The sequence below is a fragment of the Microcebus murinus genome, chromosome 22 (assembly GCF_040939455.1).
Source record: "Microcebus murinus isolate Inina chromosome 22, M.murinus_Inina_mat1.0, whole genome shotgun sequence".
Lineage (NCBI taxonomy): Eukaryota > Metazoa > Chordata > Mammalia > Primates > Cheirogaleidae > Microcebus > Microcebus murinus.
In genome coordinates, this window is record NC_134125.1 from 11,914,827 (window position 1) to 11,938,408 (window position 23,582).

Sequence of the window (23,582 nt, forward strand, 5' to 3'; positions counted from 1 at the left end):
CCGGCCAAACTCCCTTTTGTGAAATGGGGTTGGAGCTGCTATCGGCCAATTAGAGGGGAAGAGGGCAATAAATGGGCCACGGCTGGGTAACCCTCAAATACCCAGTCAACTCTTCTTTTTGCTCACTTGTTGTTGCTTAATCCCATTTTGCACCGTTTTTTTTTTTTGGCTATGGTGTCTGACCTAAAAACCACCACAAGAGGGCAGTATTTACCCACCCTGGATCTGAGCTCGATTCTAAGTCTGGACTCTGAGCTGCATTTTTTCCCTCTGGATTGGCTAGTCATCGCAGTGAGGTTTCTGATACCAGGAATTCCGGCAAAGGACAGAAACACATCAGCTCGGTCTCCTGTCTTCTAGCCAGGAGCCATGAAGCAGCTCGTGTTGGGTTGAAAGGTGTTTACTTATCTATTTAAAAAAATCCTTCTTGGGAAGAAACATGCATCCTGGTTATATATATATATATATATAAATAGTGTTTCTTTGGATTCTCCAACAAAATGGGATGTTTCCATCTGCCTACCTGATATAGAAGGGCAGGGATATGCAGGGAAACGGTGCCTGGCACATAGGAAGCGCTCCTAAGTATTCATTTGGTGGTGGGAAAGATTCCATGCATAAAGCTTGCCTTAGAGAGGAAAGCAATTGATCAGTTTCTCTTTGATGGAGATTGGACACAGCAGTTCAGGCCCTGGGGAAGAACTGGTGACAGCTTAGGAAGTGTTTGCAAAGGTGTAAAGGATTGGGAAAAAAATTCCCTTAGCAGAAGATCTACTAGGAGCCAGAATTGTGTTTGCAGGGAAGAAGTTGTCACAATGCATTTTCCTCCAGGTTAGAAAGGGGTGGTGTGTGTGTGGGGGGTGCTGGGTGTTTGTCTCTGTGTCGGTGGAAGACCGAGCAGGAGAAAATGGCATTAAAGGCAGGCAGGGGGAGATCATAACTGGCATGGAGCGAAATCTGTGTGCCAGGAACGAGACACTGGCAGGGGCTGCCAGGGACGGCAGAGAACAGGGGGACACGGCTTTCCCTTTTAGAATCTTGGATGTTGGGCCCTTGGGGGTCTCGGTGGCCTCATTGTCAAGCCCTTCCAGAGTGCCAGGACACCTCCTCTTTGGCAGGCACCCAAACTGGGCATCCGAAAAGATATGCCCGTGCACAGTGTATAAATGGAGAACGGTTGTTCTGTAGGACAGAACACATCAAAAACAGGACAGAACTGGCTGAATACGTCTCCTCCATGCTTGGGGACCCCGGGCTGGTCCCCGCAGGCTGGGAGGGTCACCAGAATTCCTTGGTGTTTTTTCTGGCTACTGCCTGACATTGATGTTTAGCACTTAAGTAGAGAGAGAGAGACCCGGACACTCAGCAGGTCGGTCGCCTTCTGGGGAAATTGCACCGGCCCGATTCCTAACGAAGACTCTGTTGCTCACTTTTGATGTGAGTTGTGGGGCGTTTATTCGTCAACATTTTTATAGCAGGTTAAAAAACCTGGGGATCAATTTTAGAGGGCCCACCGTTCCCACGGAACCAGCCACGCGGCTGTCCATGGAAATGGCATTTCTTTCTAACCCCGTCCACTTTAAACCGGCGCTCAGTGTTTTACCCCCAAGGCTGGAGCAGCAAGCCTCATTTAGGGGAATTTTTTTAAAAAATCATATGCTTCCTTGATATTGTTTCCAGACTATAAAAACTTTAAAGTTCAGCCCATTCATGTTCTCTAGGCTGCTAGCATGACGGCCAGGGGAAACTGAGGACAAGTGACTTGTCCCAAGTCACCCAAGATTTCTTTATTCCCAGCACACTCCCGTGGACATCACTTCTGGGCTGTGTAAATGGGACCGCCTGGGTTGGGGAGCCGGGGAGGGGGGAAGGGAACGAATGTGGCCAAATCAGGTGGCCCTGGCTGGGGTGGGGATTTGGAGGGAGGTTTTGCCCAAGCCGTTCGATGGGTTCATTTCCAGTAAGGGCTCCCCAACTAGGCATCTGAATGCATCTAGTTCTGTGAATGCCGCTTTCACTGGGGGACTTCCCTTGGATCATCAGACTCGACCCCCCAGCCCTGACCCTCTGTAACCAGGACAGTTACGGGGGCTTCCAAGGGACACCGGTGTGAACCCTTCATTATGGAGGCGAGAAGAATTAACACGGGCCGGGGAGCGTGTTTCTTGGCACTAAAGGTCTTCAACAAAGGCGAAGGACTCAGATCTAAGATCAACACACTTGCACAGGCAAGAGGACAGACGAGAGAGCCGGCCCGTCACAGGCACACGTGCACACACACACACACGCACACGCACGACCAAAGCGTCATCATAAAAAAGGGGGGACATCGGCGGCCAAGGGACTGGCTCAGAGGACTTGTGTCCAGCGCCTGCCGCCTTCCAGGGGAAGCCCGGAGCACAAACCCGCACAGGGGTGGCGGCCACGTTCCGGTGGTTTCATGCACCCGTGATTTGCCCTAGTCAGCAAGAGAGGCAGGGGGGAGGGGACAGAGTTTCGGAAGAGCCACTGCAGAGTATAAAGGCATTGCATCGCAGCAGGAAAACTCGAGGGGGACAACCCAGGAGGGCCGAGAGCCCGGAAGAGGAAAACCAGGACACAGCGACGAGGAGGACGAGAGAGGCAGAGCGAGGGCTGCGTGGGTCCCGGAGGGAGGTTCAGCAGCGTCTGTCTGTCGGCGCTGGCGGAAGGGGCGGCTGCCCCCGCTGGGGCACTTGGGGCGGCCGCTCTGCATCCGGCTGGGCGGGAGGGTCCCGTTAGGAGCTGAAAACCCTGCGGGAGGAGAGGGGGGTGGGGGTCAGGGCCGGGGCCTCGTCGCTGTCATTTCTTCTGCAGCCCCGGTGTCTTGGGCAGGGCCTGGCACTCGGCAGGGGCGAGTCTCCGACGGATCAGTGAGTGAATCAGGGAGTGCCTGCTCTCCCCCACGACAGCGACACCTGAAGGGTCTCCCTGCTGACAGCTACAGGAGTGGCCATCTCAAAGGCAATGGCGTGCGCCTACTGCATGCGAAAGCATGTTCCCGGGACTGCAGTGCTGTCTTAAGGAGAAACAACGAGGATGGCGAGTTTGGGAAATGAGTAGCGTGAGTCTTGTGCTACCGAAAAGGAGAGACGGCTGAGTTCCCGCACGGCGTGAGGTCATGGGTACACAGTGGCGGCTTCCACGTGTTCTGCTGGCAGGGAGTGGGTGGGGGGAGGGGCCGGGCAGTGAGATGACAACCAAGGCCCCATGTCCCGGACTTACAGTAAGGTTTAAATAGTGAGATTCAGCCCCAGTCTCATGGCGCCTCGGACTACTGCTGGCAATCTCTACAGGTTGGATTAAAGTGTCCAAATCACACGAATTGTAATTTGTGTCCACGAAAAAGCCCTGGGTGATTAGGGGGTGTGAGGTGTAAAAGGCACCAAAGCTAATTAATGGGTAGGAATTCAACGCCCCAGAGGCAGGTGCCGTCATGCCACTAGGGGGCGCCCACCCGCGCCTGCCGGAGGGGCTCCGGAGAAATGCAGATTCCCTGTGGAAATGCAAACTGCTGCACCCTCCCTAACTCCCCAGAGTTCCAGATCCAGCAGGGCCGGGGGGCCTGGGCACCTGCATTTCTAACGCGTCCTCCGCTGGTGTTGGGGCTGCGGTCTGGGGACCTCCCTGCCACCGGGCCCCGGGAGAGGGCCCTGCCCGCCCTGCCCTGCCCGGGACGGCGCCCCTTACTCATCGGCATCCTTTTTGCTCTCTTCAATGAAGGCAATGGACTCAGATCTAAGGCGGTTGGTCACTTCATACGTCCGCAGCGTGACTCCGAAAATGTCCTCGTGGTACCGGTTGTCATCCTAGGGTCACGGAAAGCCAGAAAACAGCCCTCAGATGCCAGACGGGGGCTTGGAGAGGGGACAGACGCCACTGTCACCCGGGGTGGGGCACACCTAGAGAAGATGGTCCCTAAGGAAGTGAGGCCGAGGCCGGCGCCCCCGAGGAGCCTTTGGCACGTAAGACTCAGTTGCTCTCCAGGACACGGGGCCGCTCCAGCCCAGCGGCAAAGAGCGTAGGAACACACGCGTGTCACCATGCAAGAGCAGTGACGAGGTGCAGCGGGGACCCCGCCATCCCCCCGTTTGCGTCCAGCCTGCTCCTTCGGGCTCGGGTCTGGGCCAAGCTGGGTCTGGTGTGACGCGTCGCAGCCCGCAGGGACCCGCGGAGAGGAGAGCAGAGGACGAGGCCCGCCCAGCACCCAGGGGACAGCCCGGCCGCTGCCCAGAGTGGACAGCCCCTGGGCACACGGGTGATCTGAAGACGGGCGTCTCCGCCCACAAACGAGCGAGCAGAGAGAGGATCTTCCCCCCAGACTTAAGAAGCGGCCCGAGCGAGGACGGGCTCGTGGCACCTGAGAACCTACGAAGCTACGGGACCTCCTCTGGCGGAACCGAGGGGCGGGCGGTCTAGAATATTCTCAGAGGGCAGTGCGGTTGAGGACCGGACAAAGGGAAAAGGCACGCCTGTGCCGAGGAGGGCAGGGGCTGGGAGCACGCGTAGGGCCAAGGAGGCACGGCGATGCCCTTGCGTCCCGGCGTCCCCTGCTGGGTGAAGGCTTTTTTTTTTTTTTTGAGACAGAGTCTCGCTTTGTTGCCCAGGCTAGAGTGAGTGCCGTGGCATCAGCCTAGCTCACAGCAACCTCAAACTCCGGGGCTCAAGCGATCCTCCTGCCTCAGCCTCCCGAGTAGCTGGGACTACAGGCATGCGCCACCATGCCCGGCTGATTTTTTCTATATGTATTAGTTGGCCAATTAATTTCTTTCTATTTATAGTAGAGACGGGGTCTCGCTCTTGCTCAGGCTGGTTTCGAACTCCTGACCTCGAGCAATCCGCCCGCCTCGGCCTCCCAGAGAGCTAGGATTACAGGCGTGAGCCACCGCACCCGGCCGTGGGTGAAGGTTTTGAAGAAAGTCGCCCTTCTGTACAGCGGGATCATTTTTAGTTGGGGTGATTTTTCGACTCTCTTCTGCAAAGTCCTGGGGAATCTATGAAGGTGTCTCTTGAGGGCCAGACCAAAGGGACTGCGTATCTGGGGAGTCTCCACAGCTCTCCCTGGATCCATGACATTTCTACCAGAAAGTTCTTTTTTTTTTTTTTTTTTTTTATCCTACTGGGGTTTAGTATCAGATATAGAGCAAGGGCGTCTTCTGCAAAAATGTTTGACCCCTGATCACTGCTTGCTTAGGAAAGCAGGGAGAAGGACACAATCACTCCTGGAGCCTCGTGGAGGTTTGGGACTCAGTTTTTTCTATTTGGAGCAGTTGCTCACACAGTTAGGACTTTGCTTGCTGGGATGCCGCTAGCCTCTACTCAGCCTTTTGGCAAGTTAGGAAAAGGCTCTTCCTTCAGGGTGGGGCGACAAACATGGGGTAGCTTTCAGATCCTACTTGTCTTTCTTGGACAGGTCTTTTTGTGCAGTGCCCAACCTGTACAACTGAACAGTGCTGCAGCTTTTGGGAGCAGGCCGGGTTGGGGGAGGACGGTTTCTGTCTAGCTACCCCAGAGGTTCAGCTACTCATTTTCCTGCACCACAGCCCCCAACCATATTTATACCTGCACCTGCACTGCCAGCCTTTCTTCCTACTTTCTCCACCTCCCCTAATCACCGGGACAGCTGGGGTGAGGAAGAGGAGACAGGAGCTGGATCCCGGCCCGTGGCTCACCCTCAGCCTGCTGATAAACACGCCGGCATCCTCTGCTGAGAGCTTCCCCTGCTGGGTCATGATGCGCTGGATGGCTTTGAGGACGTCGGCGGCCATGGTGACATCCCCGCAGACATAGATGTGGCCCCCTTGCTCCTTCAGGGCCCGGTACACGGCCTCAGCCAGCTGCTCCTGTAGTATGTCCTGCACGTACTTCTGCAGGTAGCAGGGGGCCAGTGAGGAGGGGACGGGGACCCGGGACCTGCCTGTTGTGGCCCGTGTCCCCCCAACCCCAGGGAGCTGAGACTGACTCAGGGGTTTGTGGGCGCCCTACGCCAGACAGCCAGCGAAGCCCCAGGACAGACAGCAAGAGGTGGGGCGAGGGGAGGGGCTGGCGGCTTCCAATTTGCAAAGCCACTGCTGCAGTGACAGCTAGAGAAAGGTGGGCTAAGGGGACGTGGGGTGGGCACAGGGGTGTCCCATACAGCCTCCAGGAAGGGGTTGCCTTGCTTATTGAGGGTGTCTTTAACTTGTCCGGGAAACTCCCCACCCCGCAGGGAGGCTGCCGCTGAGCTGGAGTGACCTGGCGTGGCTGTTCCGGCTGTTCCTGACATCCTCCCGCTCTACTTGTCAAATAGCCACCGCCCAGACACCGTGAGTGCCCCCAACCCCAGGTGTCCTGGCCGCCTCCCGGGGATGCCCCGGACCGCCCCAGCATCTGATAGGAACATGCTCCTGTCCTGTGTACGGCCTGTGTCTTCTCTGACCAGTACTGCCTCTCATGGGCTGCTAAATACATGTTTTTAAAAATTCCTATTTTTATACAGTTGTAATATTTGTTACTATGGTAAAATACGCATCGCATAACACGGACCATTGTAGCCACTTTAAAGTGTGCAATTCAGTGGCATCAGGCACCATTCACCACGTTACCCGACGACGATCGCTATCTAGTTCCAGAACTTTCTTACCCCAAATGGCAACCCCGTACCCGTGAGCGGCCGCTTCCCGCTTCCCCTCCCCCGGCCCCTGGCAGCCACTCGTCCACTGTCTGTCTCTGTGGATCCGCCCATTCCGGATATTGCATGTAAGTGGAATCCTAAAATGCGGGCTGTTAAATATTTTAAATAGATGTTTTCCCTGTCTGCGCTTTTTGAATCGCAGAGCAAGTTTGCAGAGAAGAGTCAGGATGAACGAGGGTGGGGGGCGGTTTCTCGGAGTGGGCCGTGCCAGTGTGTCCACAAGAGCGTGTGCACCAGTGTGCTGGGCTGGGCTGGGCTGGGGGGCTGTGGACGGGCTGGGTTACCTTTGGTTTGTCCGGTTCCCGGGAATAGGCCGTGTACAGCTCTCTGAAGACCCCCTTGTTCTTGGCCTGCAGGGTCTCTTCCCTGTAGATGTGGTCGATCTTGGACTGCCGGCACCCGAAGACCAGGATCATGGGGCAGGGACTCATCCCTGGGGACCAGCAAGACCTCACGTCACCAGTCGGGCTCTGCTGCCCGGTTTGGGTGGCGCGGTGACTGAGAGGCCAGGGGCGGGGCTCTGGGACCTGAGTGTGCAGTGTGCAGACGGGCTCATGAACACGGGCAGGGAGGTTTGTGCTGGCACGCATGTGCACGCACGCAGAGGACGGAAGCAAAACGTGTTCAGACTTCGGCAGACCGCCCTTCCCTTCCCTGAGTCTCATCCTTCCTTCTGCCCCCCACAACTACTGTGAGCAGCCAAGAGCCCAGACTCTGGAGCTAGACGTCCTGGGTTCAAATCCCAGCTGGGTGTGCTGATGAACAAGTTACTTAACTTTCCAAACCTCAGTGTTCCCATGTGCAAAATGTTAACTTTCCAAGCCTCAGTGTTCCCATGTGCAAAATGCAAATAACAGCAGCACGTGCCTTGGGGGCTTAGTGTGAGAAACGAGCGTGACACATTCCGACCGTGCCCGGTACCTAGCGAGCACTTGGAAAATGCTAGCTATTCCGCTAGAACGACAGTTCCACAGGGCAGGCTTTTCTTTCTCTTGGAGTTGTTTTTGTGTCTCCTTTATTGCTGTGACCCCATCACCTATGATATTGTTTGGCGTTTATTAAGCGCTCACGGAATCCGTGTTTCACATGTGCCACAATTTGTGGGTCTCTGTGACGGTCACATAAACACAGCCATTTGAGAAGGACTAATGCCTATCACTCCTTTTGGATTTTTTGAGTGAGCTAAGCTACATCTTAATGGTGAAAGCAATATCCTCTGGGATGGCATTTCAGGCCCCTGGGACAAGCTGGGAGGGAGATTTGTTCAGACAGGCGTTCAGATTACGCCAGGAACTTCACCTACGGGGCAGGTGGGCACCGCGTTCCCCGCCCCTCCCCCGGGCAGTGACGCCACTGGGAGACAACGTCACCACTCTTCCTCCCCAGACCCAGGGCGTGGGAATCAACTGGCTTCCCGACCAAAACCGACCTTTATGCTGAATGTCAAATTGCCGCTGTTGCCAGAAGCTTCGGAAAGGGGCGATGCCGGTGCCTGGGCCGACCAGGATGCAGGGGACTTGGGGATTTCGGGGCAGGTGGAAGCTGGGCGCGCTGGACAAGGGTGAGAGAGAGAGTCAGAAGTCTCGCAGGGCTCCAATCTGATGTAGAGCGGCTGAGTCCTAGGTAGACCCGGTGGCCGTCTCGGCCAGACATACGATGAGACTCTCGGCTCTGCCGCTGGGGCAGGCAGGTAAGACATGTTTTCAGGGTGGGAGTCCCACAGATCAGGGGAATGCCAAAATTCCAAAAACGGGAGGTCCCCAGGGCCTGGCTGCTGCTCCATTCCCCGGTTCTCCTTGCTGCTGAGCTGAATCACAGACGGCAGTGGGATCGATTGGACCCAGTTTCTCTACGTTGGCACACCTGCCACTTGGGGCTAGATGCTCCTTTGTCATGGAGCTGTCCCCTGTGCATTGTAGGATGTCAAGCAACACCCCTGGCTTCTCCCCGCTAGACGCCAGGAGCACCCCTGAGTTGTGACAACCCCAAATATCTTCAAACAGTGCCCAGTGTCCCGGGCTGGGGTGGGGTGGGGTAGGTGAGAATCACTCTGGCTTGAGGACCACTGATTTATTTACCCATCCATGAAGTCTTTAAACCAGGGGAGCACAGACTGTGTGCATGAAAGATTCAACCGGAGATGCCCAAAGTGCAGATTCCTGGCCAGTGCAGCGAGTTTGGGCTCAGGAATCTATTTTTGGAACACCGAGGGAGATTCTGATGCCAATGGTACAGGGACCATCCTGAGAATATTCTAACCTCAACGGCTGAGAAGAACGATTGGCCGAAGCCACTGTGCAGGCGGAAAAGTTACTGATCAACAATGTAGACACCTGCAATAGGCTCTGGTGTAGCCTTTAAACTGGAGTTTTAGGGGAAAAACTCCAATTAACGGGGGTGGTTGGATCTTCCCCCATCTCTAAGAAACGGGGAGCACTGGTAGAATTTGGATAGAATGTCTACAGCCCATAAATTCCACGAAGATGGAGGCAGAATGGGCCTGGTTTCCCACTGTAGCCCCAGTATCTAGCTCAGCACATGGCCTAGGTAAACAGCCTGTTGTATCCATGTGACTTTGACTATGGCAGCGGTCCCCAACCTTTTTGGCACCTGGAACCGGTTTCATGGAAGACGATTTTTCCATGGAAGGGCGGTGGGGGCCGGAGCTCAGGTGGTAATGCACGGCCTGGGTCCTAACAGGCCATGACTGGTACCAGGCTGCAGCTCAGGGGTTGGGGACCGCAGGACCAGAGGACTTGCTTAGCTTGCTGTGTTGCTCTGTCCGTGATCCTGTATCCTCGATCACTTGGAGTAGTGATGCGGGACATGGGTCTCTATACCGCGTGAACAGCCACCTCTCTAGATCCCTTCCGGCCGGCCCACCTACCCCACGTCATGACATCAACATGCAGATCGGAGACATCCGCTCATTTCTCTCCGTTTGCTACTCACCCTCTCACGAAACAGGGGACCGCCTCGTCAGCCTGGATCCGGTTGAGCCAGGAGGAGCACACGCCGTGGTGAATTGGTCCTTCTCCATCTAGCACAATAAGCCGGGTGGCCTGGGTCACCCGCTGTCCCCAAGCTGTCACGGTCTCCTCCCCTAGCCCTCCGATGCAGAGCACCCCCAGGCCCAGTGGCAAGTTTCTGCCTTAGAATTTTGTGTGGCTCACTTCCCCCAAAGGGGGAGAGGAAACCGTGTATTGTCCCCTGGGCGACTCCCCAGGGCTCTGTCGGGTAGGGGTGGGTGGGATTCCAATCCTGCCCGCTGAAAGGTGCTCTGGGTGGCTTGCCGGGGTCCTGGTCTCAGAGCGCTCGGGCACTGCGCATTTTAATTGCTTTATATCAAGGCAAGGAGGGAAAACACGGGAGCAGGGCTTGAGTTACCTGACCCACAACTAGCTGAGCATGAGGCAGCAGCCAGTCCCCCCGGGGAATGGGTGGTGGTGGCTTGTTCTAGTCGCTGCCTTGTGGGGGTAGGAGGGCATGCAGAGACTGAAAGGGACCGCAGGACTGGGGACAGCTGAGGCTTCCAAATGCATGTCCTGCCCCTTTCCCAGTTCTGCTCAGGGTTGGCTCTGCCCTGGGGGGGACAGCTCACCTGCTGCCTCTTCCCCCAGTGCCCTGGCCTTGGGCATGAGTCTCCTTCCCGGGATTTGGGATTTAGGGGGTGGGCAGTGGTTTAGGGGAGACCTCTAGGGACTCCTGGGGGAAGATGCAGACCAGGAGGCTCGCCCCGTGCCCCCGCCCACCTCGGGTGCGGTAGGAGACGATGGCCACGGTGAGGTGCACTTCGTCCGGGTACATGTCCGGGGAGGAGCTGATGGAGTAGTACCGCGGCTGCAGCAGGGACAGCTGCGTCAGGAGCAGGGTGGCAGGCATCTGGATGGACGGGAACTCCTCCAGCACCTCCACGATGGTGGGGTTCTTGCCCCACTTCCACTCCTCGTACTCCTGCAAACCCTGTGCCAGGGAGAGGGACAGAGACGAGCTGGAACCCAGCTCTGTGTATTTCCAACAAGGACCCAAGGAGGCCCGGGAAGAAGAAGGCAACATAAAAGGAGTCAACGTTAACGCTTAAACAGTTGTTATTCCAGGCCAGGTTTCAATTCTCACGAGGACCTTATGAAATAGGTCTTCATAGATGAGGAAACTGAGGGTCAAAGAGGACCTAGCACTACTAGGTGTTGATGCTGGGTTTTGAATCTAAGCCAGACGGTGGCAGACTTCAGACCACAAACCTGTTTTGTGTGGCTGCAAGGCAAGAATTGCTTTTACATTTTTAAATGGTTGGGGGGGAAAAAAAAGAATAATAATTCATGACACAAGAATATGATATGAAATTTAAACTTCCTTGTCCATAAATAACATTCGATCGGAACATGGCCACACCCGTTCGTTTACGTATCCTCTATGCTGTAGAACTACAAAGGCGGGGTGGCATGGTTGGGACAGGGACTAAATGGGCTGGGAGCCTAAAATATTTACTGCCCAGCGGCCCTCTACAGAAAGTCTGCTGACCCCTGCTCTGGGCAGTCTGTCCCCAGAACCTGTGCTCCCGGCCACCACATACTCCTGAAGGACGAGCACTGCAGAAGGAGTCATGACTCGCTAGGAGAGGTAGTGGCAGGGGGTGGCAGGCACAGAAGGCAGACCTGCGATTCGCTGGTTACAGGGGATCAGATGCATCTGCAGAGAGCGTGGGTCACTTTCGGGACGGTAGGTGACAGCCCCGGAAAAACAGTTTGGGGTGTGTGGAGGAACATATATTTGGGGGCGTGTTGACAGCAAAGCCCAGCTGTTACCAGGGAACAGAGCAACTCTCTGGGGCTCTGGAGATATTTTTCCTACATCTCAGAGAGATGCCCTGAGAAGCTCCCCTCATTGCCAGGACAGGAGGCTCAGTTTCTGAGGCCAGGGGTCAAGTCTACTGAGACTGCGCCTCTCAGATCCAGCCTTACTGGTTTTCAGCTGTAGGAGCGCAATGGACCAGGAGCCTCAGCGCTCAACTCCTTGAAACTGAGATCCGCAGGAAACTGACATGCACCTGAAACTGACATGGGCCTGAAACTGACATCCGCCTAAAACTGACATGCACCGGAAACTGACATCCACGGGAAACTGACATCACCTTGTGTTGGCCGCAGGTCTGGCTTCCCCAGGCTGCTTCTAGCCAATGACTGAGCCCAGGAGAGATCCTGGCCTCCCCACGTCCCTTGCTGGTCCTTCCTTAAATTGCAATGCAGTCTAGGATGCTTTTGCCCAACCTTTCTTCCCTTTCCTTCACTTGGGATCAGAGCGAGACCATGTCTCTACTATAAATAGAAAGAAATTAATCTCCAACTAATACATATAGAAAAAATCAGCCGGGCATGGTGGCACATGCCTGTAGTCACAGCTACTCGGGAGGCTGAGGCAGCAGGATCGCTTGAGCCTGGAGTTTGAGGTTGCTGTGAGCTAGGCTGATGCCACGGCACTCACTCTAGCCTGGGCAACAGAGTGAGACTCTGTCTCAAAAAAAAAAAAAAAAATTCTTGCTCATTTAACCGCACCTTGGAGTCTGTGTACTTTTAGGAAGAAATGGACTAATACATACAGGCATATCAATTTGAACTTTAAATAATGCTACGCAAGCACTGCAATCTCTGGTCCTTCTTCCTACGACCCCCCCCCACCCCACTGATTAAAAGTTTTAAATTAAAATTATACTTGTATATAGTCTCAAAAGCTACATAATTTTGCAAAGCTTGTGATTAAAAATAATGGTCTCCTCTTCCACCTCTGCCATCTGTTTCTGACTCCCCAGAGGTAATCACTTACAACTCTTTAATTGTTTCTTCTGGTGTTGATTTTCATATTTCTAAATAACACGCTCTCACTAGTTGGCCTCTCTCTTGCTGCTCACCATTCAATTCCCTCTACCTGACAGCAGAAGAAAGCCAAACCATCCTTTGCTGGGGCTGGGGGCTTGCTCATTAGAAAGGAGCCCCCCCTTCCCACCTGGGAGGAACCCCTGGGCGGTCCTCGTGGGTAAGATTCTTTTCTTTCTTTTCTTTTCTTTCTTTTTAGAGATGGGGGTCTTGCTATGTTGCCCAGGCTGGTCTCAAACTCCTGGCCTCAAGTGATCCTCCAGCCTCAGCTTCCTGAGTTGCTAGGGTTACAGATGGCAGCCACCATGCCCGGCTCCTGGGTAGTGTTCTTACTGAGCAAGGTCTTGCAGCAGCTTGGGACAGGCGAGTCCATGGTTGCTAAGCAAGGGTGCTCAGAAAGGCTGTGTGTGTTTGGGTCACCTCACCATCAGAGGCCTCTTAAAAGAGTCAGAACAGCAATTTCTCTTGCAGCCAGAGAACTCTGAGATTCAAGCGGGGTCACTCTTGTTCTGTCGGGCCTTAGTGAGAACGAGGAGAGGTGGTGATGCCTAGCAAGACCCAGCTATTTATTAACAGCTGGCCTGGGTGGCAACCTTCCGCAAACCGGAAAATGGCAGCCTTTGCCCAAGGCCGCCACCTGCTGGAAGACTGCTGTAACAGCAGCCTCACAACTCCCCAGCCACCCGGAGGCGAAGGGCGCCCCCTAGGGTTGTGTGAAGCCGGGGCACCCACCTTGCTGAGGACCAGCAGGCGCTGCTTCTCCTTGTCGCTGGTGGCCAGGGAGGCGAACTGCTGCAGCTGCAGGGGCGTGGGCGGCGTGGTGATGTCCAGGTAGTACTTGAAGGCCTGGAAGATGGTGCATGGCGGCAGGCGGTGCTCGTCCGTCCAGTTGCTGATGACGCCTGCGGAGCCACAACGGCGGGAGGGCCCGGGTTCGAGTCCAGGGTCCGGGCCTGCCCCTGGGGCAGAGGAGGGGGCCGGGGGAGCAGGGCGGGCCCAGAGACAGGCGGCCCCTTGCTGTCCACGCTCCCCCCATCCACACCCAGCGTCCGGGTGGCCGAGTGGTCACCTCGTGTGTGCAAGAAGCAGGGCCCAAGTCCATTAGGCACACTAGTCTACACATTCAAAAATAAACGTGGAAGGAGGAGAAAAATATTAACGTATCCCAATAGCTCGAGACAGTCCACTGGTGTGCTACGCGGGGAGCCTCCGACTGCACGTGAGATGTGAGTCTACTTTGATCCCATCTGTCCTTTCCGTTGTGAGCCTCTCACCCCCCCAGTGGATTCTAATGTTCAGAATGACAAGCATGGCTAACCGATACTCATCTGGCACTTTCTATACGCCAAGTGCTATCCTCAGTCCTTTATATTATCAACTCAGTTATATCATCACAACGATCCAAGGTGGTCGTGGGTGCTATTCCCATCCCCATGGAGAAAAATGGAAGCACAGAGAGTGGAAGGAACCGGTCGAAGGTCACACAGCTCATGTGTGTGTGAAGTCGGGCAGGCTGGCTTCAGACCGTGTTCTAACTGCTACACTGCACGGCCTCTGTGTGCTTTCCATCCCATTCGGCCCCTAAGCAGCAGGCTCTCCTGCATCAGGCGTTCAGCCCCAGATGAAAAGCGCCGATTCAGGCAGGCACTGTCGCTCGCGCCTGTAATCCCAGCACTTTGGGAGGCTGAGGCAGGAGGACTGCTTCAGGCCATGAGTTCGAGACCAGTCTGAGCAACACAGGGAGTTCCTGTCTCTACCAAAACCCAAACACACCAACCCAAAAACCAACCAAATAAATAAATAGAAAGAAAGAAAGGAAAAAAAAAAAAGCAGCTGTGTTTCGACACAGAGGAAGGACGGGCTGGGTTGGATTTATTAAGATCGTGTCTGCAAAGTGGTGCCTTCCTAAGGGGTTTTGAATAGGGCTTTGACTATCATACTGTTTTCACATTCCGCCCTGACTGTCCCCTCTGGCCCCTATGTGACAGTCATGGTACCACGCTGCCAGGCAAGGCCACTGCAGTGCCTTGTCCCCGAGCCCTGTGCTTACTGAGATGAAGGCGCTGAGACCCATTTGCCTGTGAAAGTTCTTCCATATGAACGTCAAGGAAGGCCACTTAAACAGCCTGGAATTTGATCTAACGAGGTCAAGCGTGTGGGCTCCATTGCTAGTCGGCCATCGCGCATCACATAGCACCTTTCGATGCTGAGAGGAGGCAGGATGAGCCTTCAGCTGTCCTTCGCTTGGTGGGCAGTGGGGAACGCAGATTTTTTGGGGGTGGTGGCGATAAAGAAAATAAGAAGAGTGGCTACCGCTAAAATCAGCATCTAGCTGATGCAGGAAGGTGGAAACCCCTGTTCTTTCTTTTTTTTATTTATTTTATTTTGTTTTATTTTTATTTATTTATTTTTTGAGACAGAGTCTCACTCTGTTGCCCAGGCTAGAGTGAGTGCCATGGCGTCAGCCTTGCTCACAGCAACCTCAAACTCCTGGGCTCAAGCAATCCTCCTGCTTCAGCCTCCCAAGTAGCTGGGACTACAGGCATGCGCCACCATGCCCAGCTAATTTTATATATATATATATATATATATATATATATATATGTTAGTTGGCCAATTAATTTCTTTCTATTTATAGTAGAGACGGGGGTCTCGCTTTTGCTCAGGCTGGTTTTGAACTCCTGACCTTGAGCAATCCGCCCGCCTCGGCCTCCCAGAGAGCTGGGATTACAGGCGTGAGCAACCGCTCTGGTGGAAACCCTTGTTCTTAATGAAGAGCCACTGAGCTGGGCCAAGGTCGCCAGGTCACCCAGGAGAAAGGGGGAGTGCTCAACCTCTTAAGGTGGAAGTGACAGAGACCCGCTCTCCCACCCGGGTTGGTGACTGGGGGGAGGAGACCCGTTCCCCCCATCCCCAGACACCCCGAGTCTCTGCCCCCCTGGAGAAGGGCCGGGCCGGGCGCGTTACCCAGAGCCGTGCTCCTCTCCTCCAGCAGCTCCACCTTCACCGTCTGGTTGACGGGGGGCGCGTCCTCCAGCCGCTCGATCAGGGCGTTCACCAGGTCCTCGTGGTTGCCGGGGAAGATGCCCAGGTGGTCCCCAGGCTGGTACTGCAGCTCCTGGTGCCCGTTGGTGTGGAGCCGCACGAAGATGGTGGATCGGCTGTTGGGAATTGGGGGGAGCGATAGGACCAGGGCCACCAGCCATCGCTCCCTTTCTGTGCTCCTCTGACCCTCCTTGGTGGCTGCACTTCCCCTCCTTCCGTCCTCATGGTTGGGGCCTGTGCCAACCAAGCTCGTGCCCCCATCACTCCACAGCGAGGCTTGTATCAGGGTCACCCCCGAAGTCCTCGTTGCAAATCCAACGTCCCAGGGCTCACTCAGATCATCGGAACAGCATCAGACAGAGCCACGCCCTCCCTCCTCCTCTGCTCCCTTGTGTTGGACTCCGGCACCCCGTTCTCAGCACCAAGAGGGGCTCCCTTGGGGACTAGCACGCCATCAGAACCACGGGCAGTGGTGTCCCCAAACTGTGACATTCTATCTCTCCTAGGCATTTCAAACTCATCCCCTTGGGCAACAGGCATCCTCACACTATCACGGTTTAGGGGAAAGAAGACCTGGCCTTAAGCTCAGGTTCCTCTCATGCATAAATCCACCAACATCACAAAATCGAGAGACCTAGAAAGAAAACCGCAGAGGGAATCTCCTTTACGCCAGCCGGGTCACACTTTTTCGCATGGAGTTTTGCATTTCAAGTTCAGGAGTCCTGTGCTAACCACAAGGCTTCCAGAATGAACTCTCAGAAGGGGACTGTACTGGTCCCTTTTACCGTTTTGGTGGATACTCTGCACTCCACATAATGAGACAGATCACGCCTTGGTACATCGAATTCCTTTGCACCCTCTGAGCTACGGCTGCTTCTCAGCTCTGCTCTTTCTTCGCTGCCAACTGGGTTTCAGCAGCTAGAGATGCTTGATATTCAACATGAAGTTTCCATATTCTCTGTGGTATGTAAATCAACGCCTGAATAGACCAATGGGACTCGCTACTGAAAGGCGTTTCTGGCACAACCGAGAGCCCCTTTGTGCTGCAAATAGCCACCATTATTAAAAGTGGTTGAGCTGGCACATCATTTGGGGGTGTCAAGTATTTTCTTGAAGCAAGGCACCCCCGCCCTTAGTGTGGTGGGAAATCTGACAACCATAATTGTGAGTGGCAGTGTGGGGGGGGGCTGGGGTCCCGCTTTCTTTCCCTGGGAAGATTCTGCCCCGCGTGGGGCACTGATCTTATAAATTCTACCGACTCGTGCAATCCATTCTCTGAGCTCACACCGGGCGGTGACACGTCACCACCTCCCACTGGCCACAGGCTGGGGCTGAGCCCAGGCCGGCGGCCAGCAGGGGGCGCTGTGGGGCTTCTAATTTGGGAGCCCCCCCCCCCACACACACTCGAAAGGAGCCTTTGAAAGGCCCGCGAATCAATTCCCCCTTTCTTCCCAGATCATCACGATCTGCACAGAATAGACATGCGGAGGTCCCACCTTGCTGAGCTGGCTCACGAGCACGGCCACCTCCCCTCAAGTCCTCTTGAGCGAGGCAGAGGGTGGTCCCGCGGCTAAGGGGCAGGGCGGCTGGCAGGTGGGGCCCAGGCTCGGCCCTGCTGGAGTTTAAACAGGGGACTCTGCAGGTCGCTGGCCGGGAGCCCGGCACGGCACGGCCACGCGGTCCCGCACTGAGAGCTGGTCCTCCATGCTTTGCCGGGCCCCTGACGCACTAGCTCTGGCCCCGAAACCCATTGTCTTAAATCTCAGTTCTGCTGGGCGTTTCTAAGTGTAGGATTCTTAAATTATTAATTTTCTTCTCAAAGCTTGGGATACATATGGGCCACTGAGAAGTACAGGGAGAGGGGGAACAGGGCAGTGGTGGGACAGCACCAGCCTGGGGCTACATCCCATTCTCCACCAGGGCGTCCGCTGCGTGGGATGTGTTTATATCCACGTAGGGAAGCATCTCACACACATGCACACACACGCACACACACGCACGCACACACACATGCATGCACACACACGCACACACATGCACACACACGTATGCACACATACTTGGCGGTGGTTCAATGACAGGTTCGCAGATCAAAGAACAATCTGCTAACCTCCACCATTAAACGGTGAAAAAAAAAAAGCTAATCGTCCTTCTTCCATGAAAGGAGGCAATACTGTCAGTTGTGAGCCATCTGAGTCAACACGGTTCATTCGTTCGACACGTTTGTATCGCGTGTCAGGCACTGTACTGGGCACTGGTGCGGGAGTGTGGGCTAAGGATGACCAAGTGTCCTGTTCTCCCGGAGGAGTCACTTAAAACATCTCCGGTGGGGTTGGTGGTGTGGACGGGTGGGTGGTGACAGGTTGTAGGGCAGGGGCTGCCATCAGATGGGACGGTCGGGGAGGCCTCTCTGGTGATCTGACGCTTGCGCAGAGACCTGAGCAATGGGGAGAAGTGGGGACGCAACGATCTACAGGCATGGTGTTCCAGGAAGGGGGCAGAGCATGTGCAAAGGCCCTGGGGCAGGAAAGAGGGGAATCTGGCTGCTGTTTAGAAAATGGATCTTTGAGGCGGAAGCCAAGAAACAAGAAGACAAGTTGGGAGGTTTGGGCTGAAGCCAAATGTTGATGTCCTCTGTTGAGGCGGGGAAGGCTTCAGAGAAGCAATCTCTTTTGCAGGGAGGTGAGAAGTAAGCATTTCCCCCCACCAAGAACTCCCCACTGTAATATCCACCATTCTGCAAGGCACTCTGGTGCTCAGGCCCTCTTTTAACCTTGGCTCCTGCTGGTCCTTCCTCCTGGACCCCCTGCTTGCTTCCGCCTGTCTAAGCCCCACCCTCCCTTAGAGGTTCCCCTCAAACCCAGCGTTTTCCCTCCTCCCAACGTCTAGGATTAATTACCTACACCCCACCCATTAGCGCTCCATTATACCCTCTCTCCTGTATCCTTTGCTAACTGTTTTGCGTACATCAGAAAATGTATTTCCAGGCGGTGATGGTGGCTGTGGTCACTTTTCTCTTAAGATTTGCAAGGATCACCCTCAAAAGGCTGCATCCTCCCTCTCAAGCACTTTGCTCGTCATTAAGGGCCCCTCGTGGGGTGATGAGTGATATCTCGGTTATGGCCTCCTGGGCCAAACAGTCCAACTTTGGCCTTGGGCAGGAGAAAATGGGAGAGTCATGGTTTTCTACTCAATTATCTTTTTTTTTTTTTTTTTTAATAAGCCTTATAAAGCTGGAAATGGTATTCAGTGTGAAAATGGGTAGTGCTACAGAGTAGGCTTTAGAAGAGATAAACACCTAGGTATGATTTGGTCCTTTTTGTGCTAATGCGTAACCGATTTTATAATACAATGTTCCAGTTCCTAACCTTATTGGGATCATTCTCCTGCGAGTCACTTTAGACCCTCACCTAAGAGTTAGTTGCCTCTCCCGGAGGTGGGTGGGGGCTGATCTTGGGATTTTGGTTTAACTTAGAATCAAAACGTTTGCAAGTTTCCTTGCTGATTATGATTTAGGCAGCGGTCCTTAAGCGACGGCCTACGGGCCACATGCGGCCCTCCGAAAACATTTATCCGGCCCGCCGGGTGTTTTTGCCGCCGCTGCCTGTCCTGCTTAGCAGCCGACTCGCCCCGGGCCCACAGTGCGCATGCGTGGAATGTGCGCCGCTCTCTCCAACGGCCCTCCAACGGTCTGGGGAACAGTGAACTGGCCCCCTGGTTAAAAACTTTAAGGACCCCTGATTTAGGGCATAATTTTTATAAACTAGCCTTTCCTAGTTTGTTGCTATAAGAAATTGCCAGTAGATTCTTAGGCTTTCTCTTCTAAAGCTACGTAAGTCATACCTTTTGCAGGACAGAAATGGAAAGTGAGATATGTATAATCAAACACAGAGTCCCGCTTTGTATCAGAGGTCTTTGTATCAGAGGTCGTTGTGGTTTGGATGCTGCATTTGGCTAATTATTCAAAGAGATTAATTTCCCCAAGCCATTCCTTTCATGTTTGAGGATCCGGGAGAGAACACGAGTGCCCCGGGGCTCTGTGCTGTTGTCGCTCTTATCAAAGGTCTGGAAGGCTCCATAGAAAACACGCACACTAAGTCTGCAGGTGACATGAAGCTGGGGCGGCTCAGGAAGAGTGACGGGCATCTGTGACAGGCTAACGGCTTTATGTCCCTTGTCCTTAATACAGCAGCAGCCTTGCAATGCTGTGGAGGCCATCTGTGTAGCCATTTGGCACTGACTTTGGCGTCAGACAACCGGGTCGGCGTGACCTTGAAGAAGTCACTTGCATTTTCTAACTGTCGTTTCTCATATTTAAAACATCCATGACAACAGTCCCTACATCCTGGGTGGCTCAAATCCTGAGCCATCCAAGCACAGTGCCTGCAACGTAGAAAGCTCTAGATCAGGGGTCCCTAAACTATTTAAACAGGGGGCCCAGTTCCCTGTCCCTCAGACCGTTGGAGAGTGCGCACTGTGGGCCCGGGACGAGTCAGCTGCTAAGCAGGACAGGCAGCAGCGGCAAAAACACCCGGCGGGCCGGATAAATGTGCTAGGTGGCCCACGTGTGGCCCTCGGGGTGTAGTTTGAGGATGTCTGCTCTAGATACACATTAGCCATCTTTATACTTGGTCATTCTCGTTTTACAGGCAAGGCGACAGGGGCTCAGAGCGCCTGAGTGAATTGCCCAAGGCCACACAGCTGCTGTGTGGCAGAGAGGGGTCAGAACCCACGGAGCCCACTCTTTGCACTACGCCATGCAAACAATCAACCTTTCAAAAGATCTTCGTGGGGGTAACTGCAAAGTGAAAAGGATTCCATTCAACAGGGATCCACGCGGAGACCTTCATTAGTGCTAAAAACCTCACTTCTGTAAGTAGAGGGCGGACAGACGTGGTTTGAGCACTTTGAGAGGACGTGACAGCGTAGTGGGAGGACAGACCGGCTGTCAGAGCCCTGGGACCAGGTCTGGGGACGGCACCTGCAGCGGGACGGACCGTGCCCTTTTACTAAAGCCAAAAGCTCGGGGACTCAGGTCTTAGCAGGCATGACTTGGAGGAATGAGGACCCACGAGGGGGATCGGTCGGTGTCATTAGCTGTCTGTGGGTCTTTCCTTTGGGAGAAGTGACTTTGTTTTGGGTGTTACCATAGAGCACAACTGGGTTTCACATGAAGCATTAGGGAGACACGCTTATATCAGCTATTAAGAGGTTTGGTTATGTTGGATATTAAGATAATTTCTAACAAGTAGGACTTTAAAACACAGAGCGGGCTGTTTTGTGAGGTAGTGAGCCCCCCGTCATCCCAAAGGAATTTAAGAGGAGTCTGGGTGGCCATTTTCCGGCACTCCATGGCCAAGCGATTGCTGCCTAAGATGCTGTAGTACAGTGGACATTCAGCAGTTCTACAGGGGCGTGGTCCACCGTTCCAAACTGCTCATAAAACCATTTTCTCTCCTCTTTCCACACTGATCAACGCCACCTCCTTTTCCCACCACGCCTCCGGGTCGCAGCGTGGAAAAGGAAAAGCAGGAAACCCAGAGGCCACGCGGCAGCACCCGGGGCCCCCAAGGCACGTTGCAACGGCCGGGAAACGGGAGGCCAGTCCTTGGGGCGAGCGAGTCGCCCCCCCCCCCAGTGTCGGTGGCATCCGGGACAGAGGCGGGCGGTTGCGTGAGCCGACGCGTCCTCACCTGGACTTAGGGCTTTGCAGGTTCTGACGGCTGAGGAGCCGGGCGGCGGAGACTCGCTTTTTGTGGACGTTGGACAGACCTGCGGCGAGAGGAGCAACGGGCTTTCCTGAGATGCACGACGGGACGGCCGTGCGTAAACCCCCCAGCCCTCTGCAGACTCCACTCCCGCTTCCAGCGCCCTCAGGCGAAAAGAGACGGGGGAGAAGGGGTCAGGCGGGCTTGGCGGGGACGGGTGGGGTGGTCGCGGACAATGCAGAATGAGAAGCAAATTTGGGTGCACCAAGCTGCGGAGAGGAGGGTTCGGGGGACCACAGTGTGTTCCTGCAGAAAGAGACTCCTCCCCGCACACGGTTTACTGAGCTGGGGCGGCAGCCGCGCAGTCGCCGCGCCGCAGGGGGCCAGAGCGGCCAGGCCCGTGCTCTCTGAGCGCCTTCTGGGGGGAGGCCTCCCACCTCTCCCTTTCCCCGCCGTCATGAGTGCCCCAGGAGGGTGGCGGGAAGTACCTTGTGCGAGTTCCGGAGCTTCAGCGACATAGGTGAGGCGGAACTTGTTCCTCTTCCAGCTGCGGTCGTTGCTGATGAGAGAGTTGTTGGCCTTCTCGATGTTGACGTCATCCCCCACGCAGAAGACGTCGCAGGCTGCCTGTGGCGGGCGCGGGGCTCTCGATGACCTCTTTCGGCCAAGAGGTCTCTTTCCCAGTAGCTCCAACTCATGGCACATCTCCCTCCCCTGACCCACCCCTCCCCCACCCACCCATCCATCCACCTCTCCATCCATCCACCTATCCACCTCTCCATCCATCCATCCACCTCTCCATCCATCCATCCACCTCTCCATCCATCCACCCATCCACCTCTCCGTCCATCCATCCACCTCTCCATCCATCCATCCATCCACCTCTCCATCCATCCATCCACCTCTCCATCCATCCACCCATCCACCTCTCCATCCATCCATCCACCTCTCCATCCATCCACCTATCCACCTCTCCATCCATCCATCCACCTCTCCATCCATCCATCCATCCATCCACCTCTCCATCCATCCATCCACCTCTCCATCCATCCATCCACCTCTCCATCCATCCACCCATCCACCTCTCCGTCCATCCATCCACCTCTCCATCCATCCATCCATCCACCTCTCCATCCATCCATCCACCTCTCCATCCATCCACCCATCCACCTCTCCATCCATCCATCCACCTCTCCATCCATCCACCTATCCACCTCTCCATCCATCCATCCACCTCTCCATCCATCCATCCATCCATCCATCCATCCATCCATCCATCCATCCACCTCTCCATCCATCCATCCATCCATCCATCCACCCATCCACTTATCCATCCATCCACCCATCCACCTATCCATCCATCCATCCATCCATCCACCCATCCACCTATCCATCCGTCCACCCATCCACCTATCCATCCATCCATCCATCCATCCATCCATCCATCCATCCATCCATCCATCCACCTATCCATCCATCCATCCATCCATCCATCCACCCACCCATCCATCCACCTCTCCATCCATCCATCCACCCATCCACCTATCCATCCATCCGTCCACCTCTCCATCCATCCATCCACCTCTCCATCCATCCATCCACCTCTCCATCCATCCATCCACCCATCCATCCATCTACCCATCCACTTATCCATCCATCCACCCACCCATCCATCCACCCATCCACTTATCCATACATCCACCCACTCATCCATCACCCATCCATCTATCCATCCATCCATCCACCTATCCAACCATCCACCCACTCATCCATCACCCATCCATCTATCCATCCATCCATCCATCCATCCACCTATCCAACCATCCACCCATCCATCCATCCACCCATCCATCCACCTATCCAACCATCCACCCATCTCTCCCTCCACTCATCCATCACCCATCCATCCATCCATCCATCCATCCACCCATCCACCTATACACCTACCCATCCACCTACCCATCCATCCTTCCATCCATCCATCCATCCATCTATCCACCCACCCACCCATCCATCCATCCATCTACCCATCCACCTATCCATCCATCCATCCATCCATCCACCCACCCATCCATCCATCCATCTACCTATTCATCCAACCACCCATCCATCCACTCATCTACCTATCCATCCACCCATCCATCCATCCACTCATCCATCCACCCATCCATCCACCCATCCACCCATCCATCCATCTACTCATCCATCCACCCACCCATTCATCCACCCACCCATCCATCCATCTACCCACCCATCCATCCATCCACC

General features: G+C 54.8%; 1 protein-coding gene across 1 annotated transcript in view; it reads right to left on the bottom strand.

The window, feature by feature from the left end:
* Positions 1-2,161: 2,161 nt before the first annotated feature.
* The window catches only part of NOS1 (nitric oxide synthase 1), a 105,375-nt gene continuing 83,954 nt past the window's right edge, over positions 2,162-23,582 (bottom strand). The window contains exons 20-30 of the mRNA XM_012756647.3: positions 21,803-21,941; positions 21,300-21,378; positions 15,529-15,722; positions 13,294-13,463; positions 10,444-10,654; positions 9,644-9,731; positions 8,121-8,242; positions 6,976-7,124; positions 5,691-5,885; positions 3,709-3,827; positions 2,162-2,772 (exon numbers count right to left, since the gene is read on the bottom strand). Of these exons, the coding sequence (XP_012612101.2) occupies positions 2,757-2,772; positions 3,709-3,827; positions 5,691-5,885; positions 6,976-7,124; positions 8,121-8,242; positions 9,644-9,731; positions 10,444-10,654; positions 13,294-13,463; positions 15,529-15,722; positions 21,300-21,378; positions 21,803-21,941 (1,482 nt within the window). The 3' untranslated portion in view covers positions 2,162-2,756. The remainder of the gene's footprint in view (positions 2,773-3,708; positions 3,828-5,690; positions 5,886-6,975; positions 7,125-8,120; positions 8,243-9,643; positions 9,732-10,443; positions 10,655-13,293; positions 13,464-15,528; positions 15,723-21,299; positions 21,379-21,802; positions 21,942-23,582) is intronic.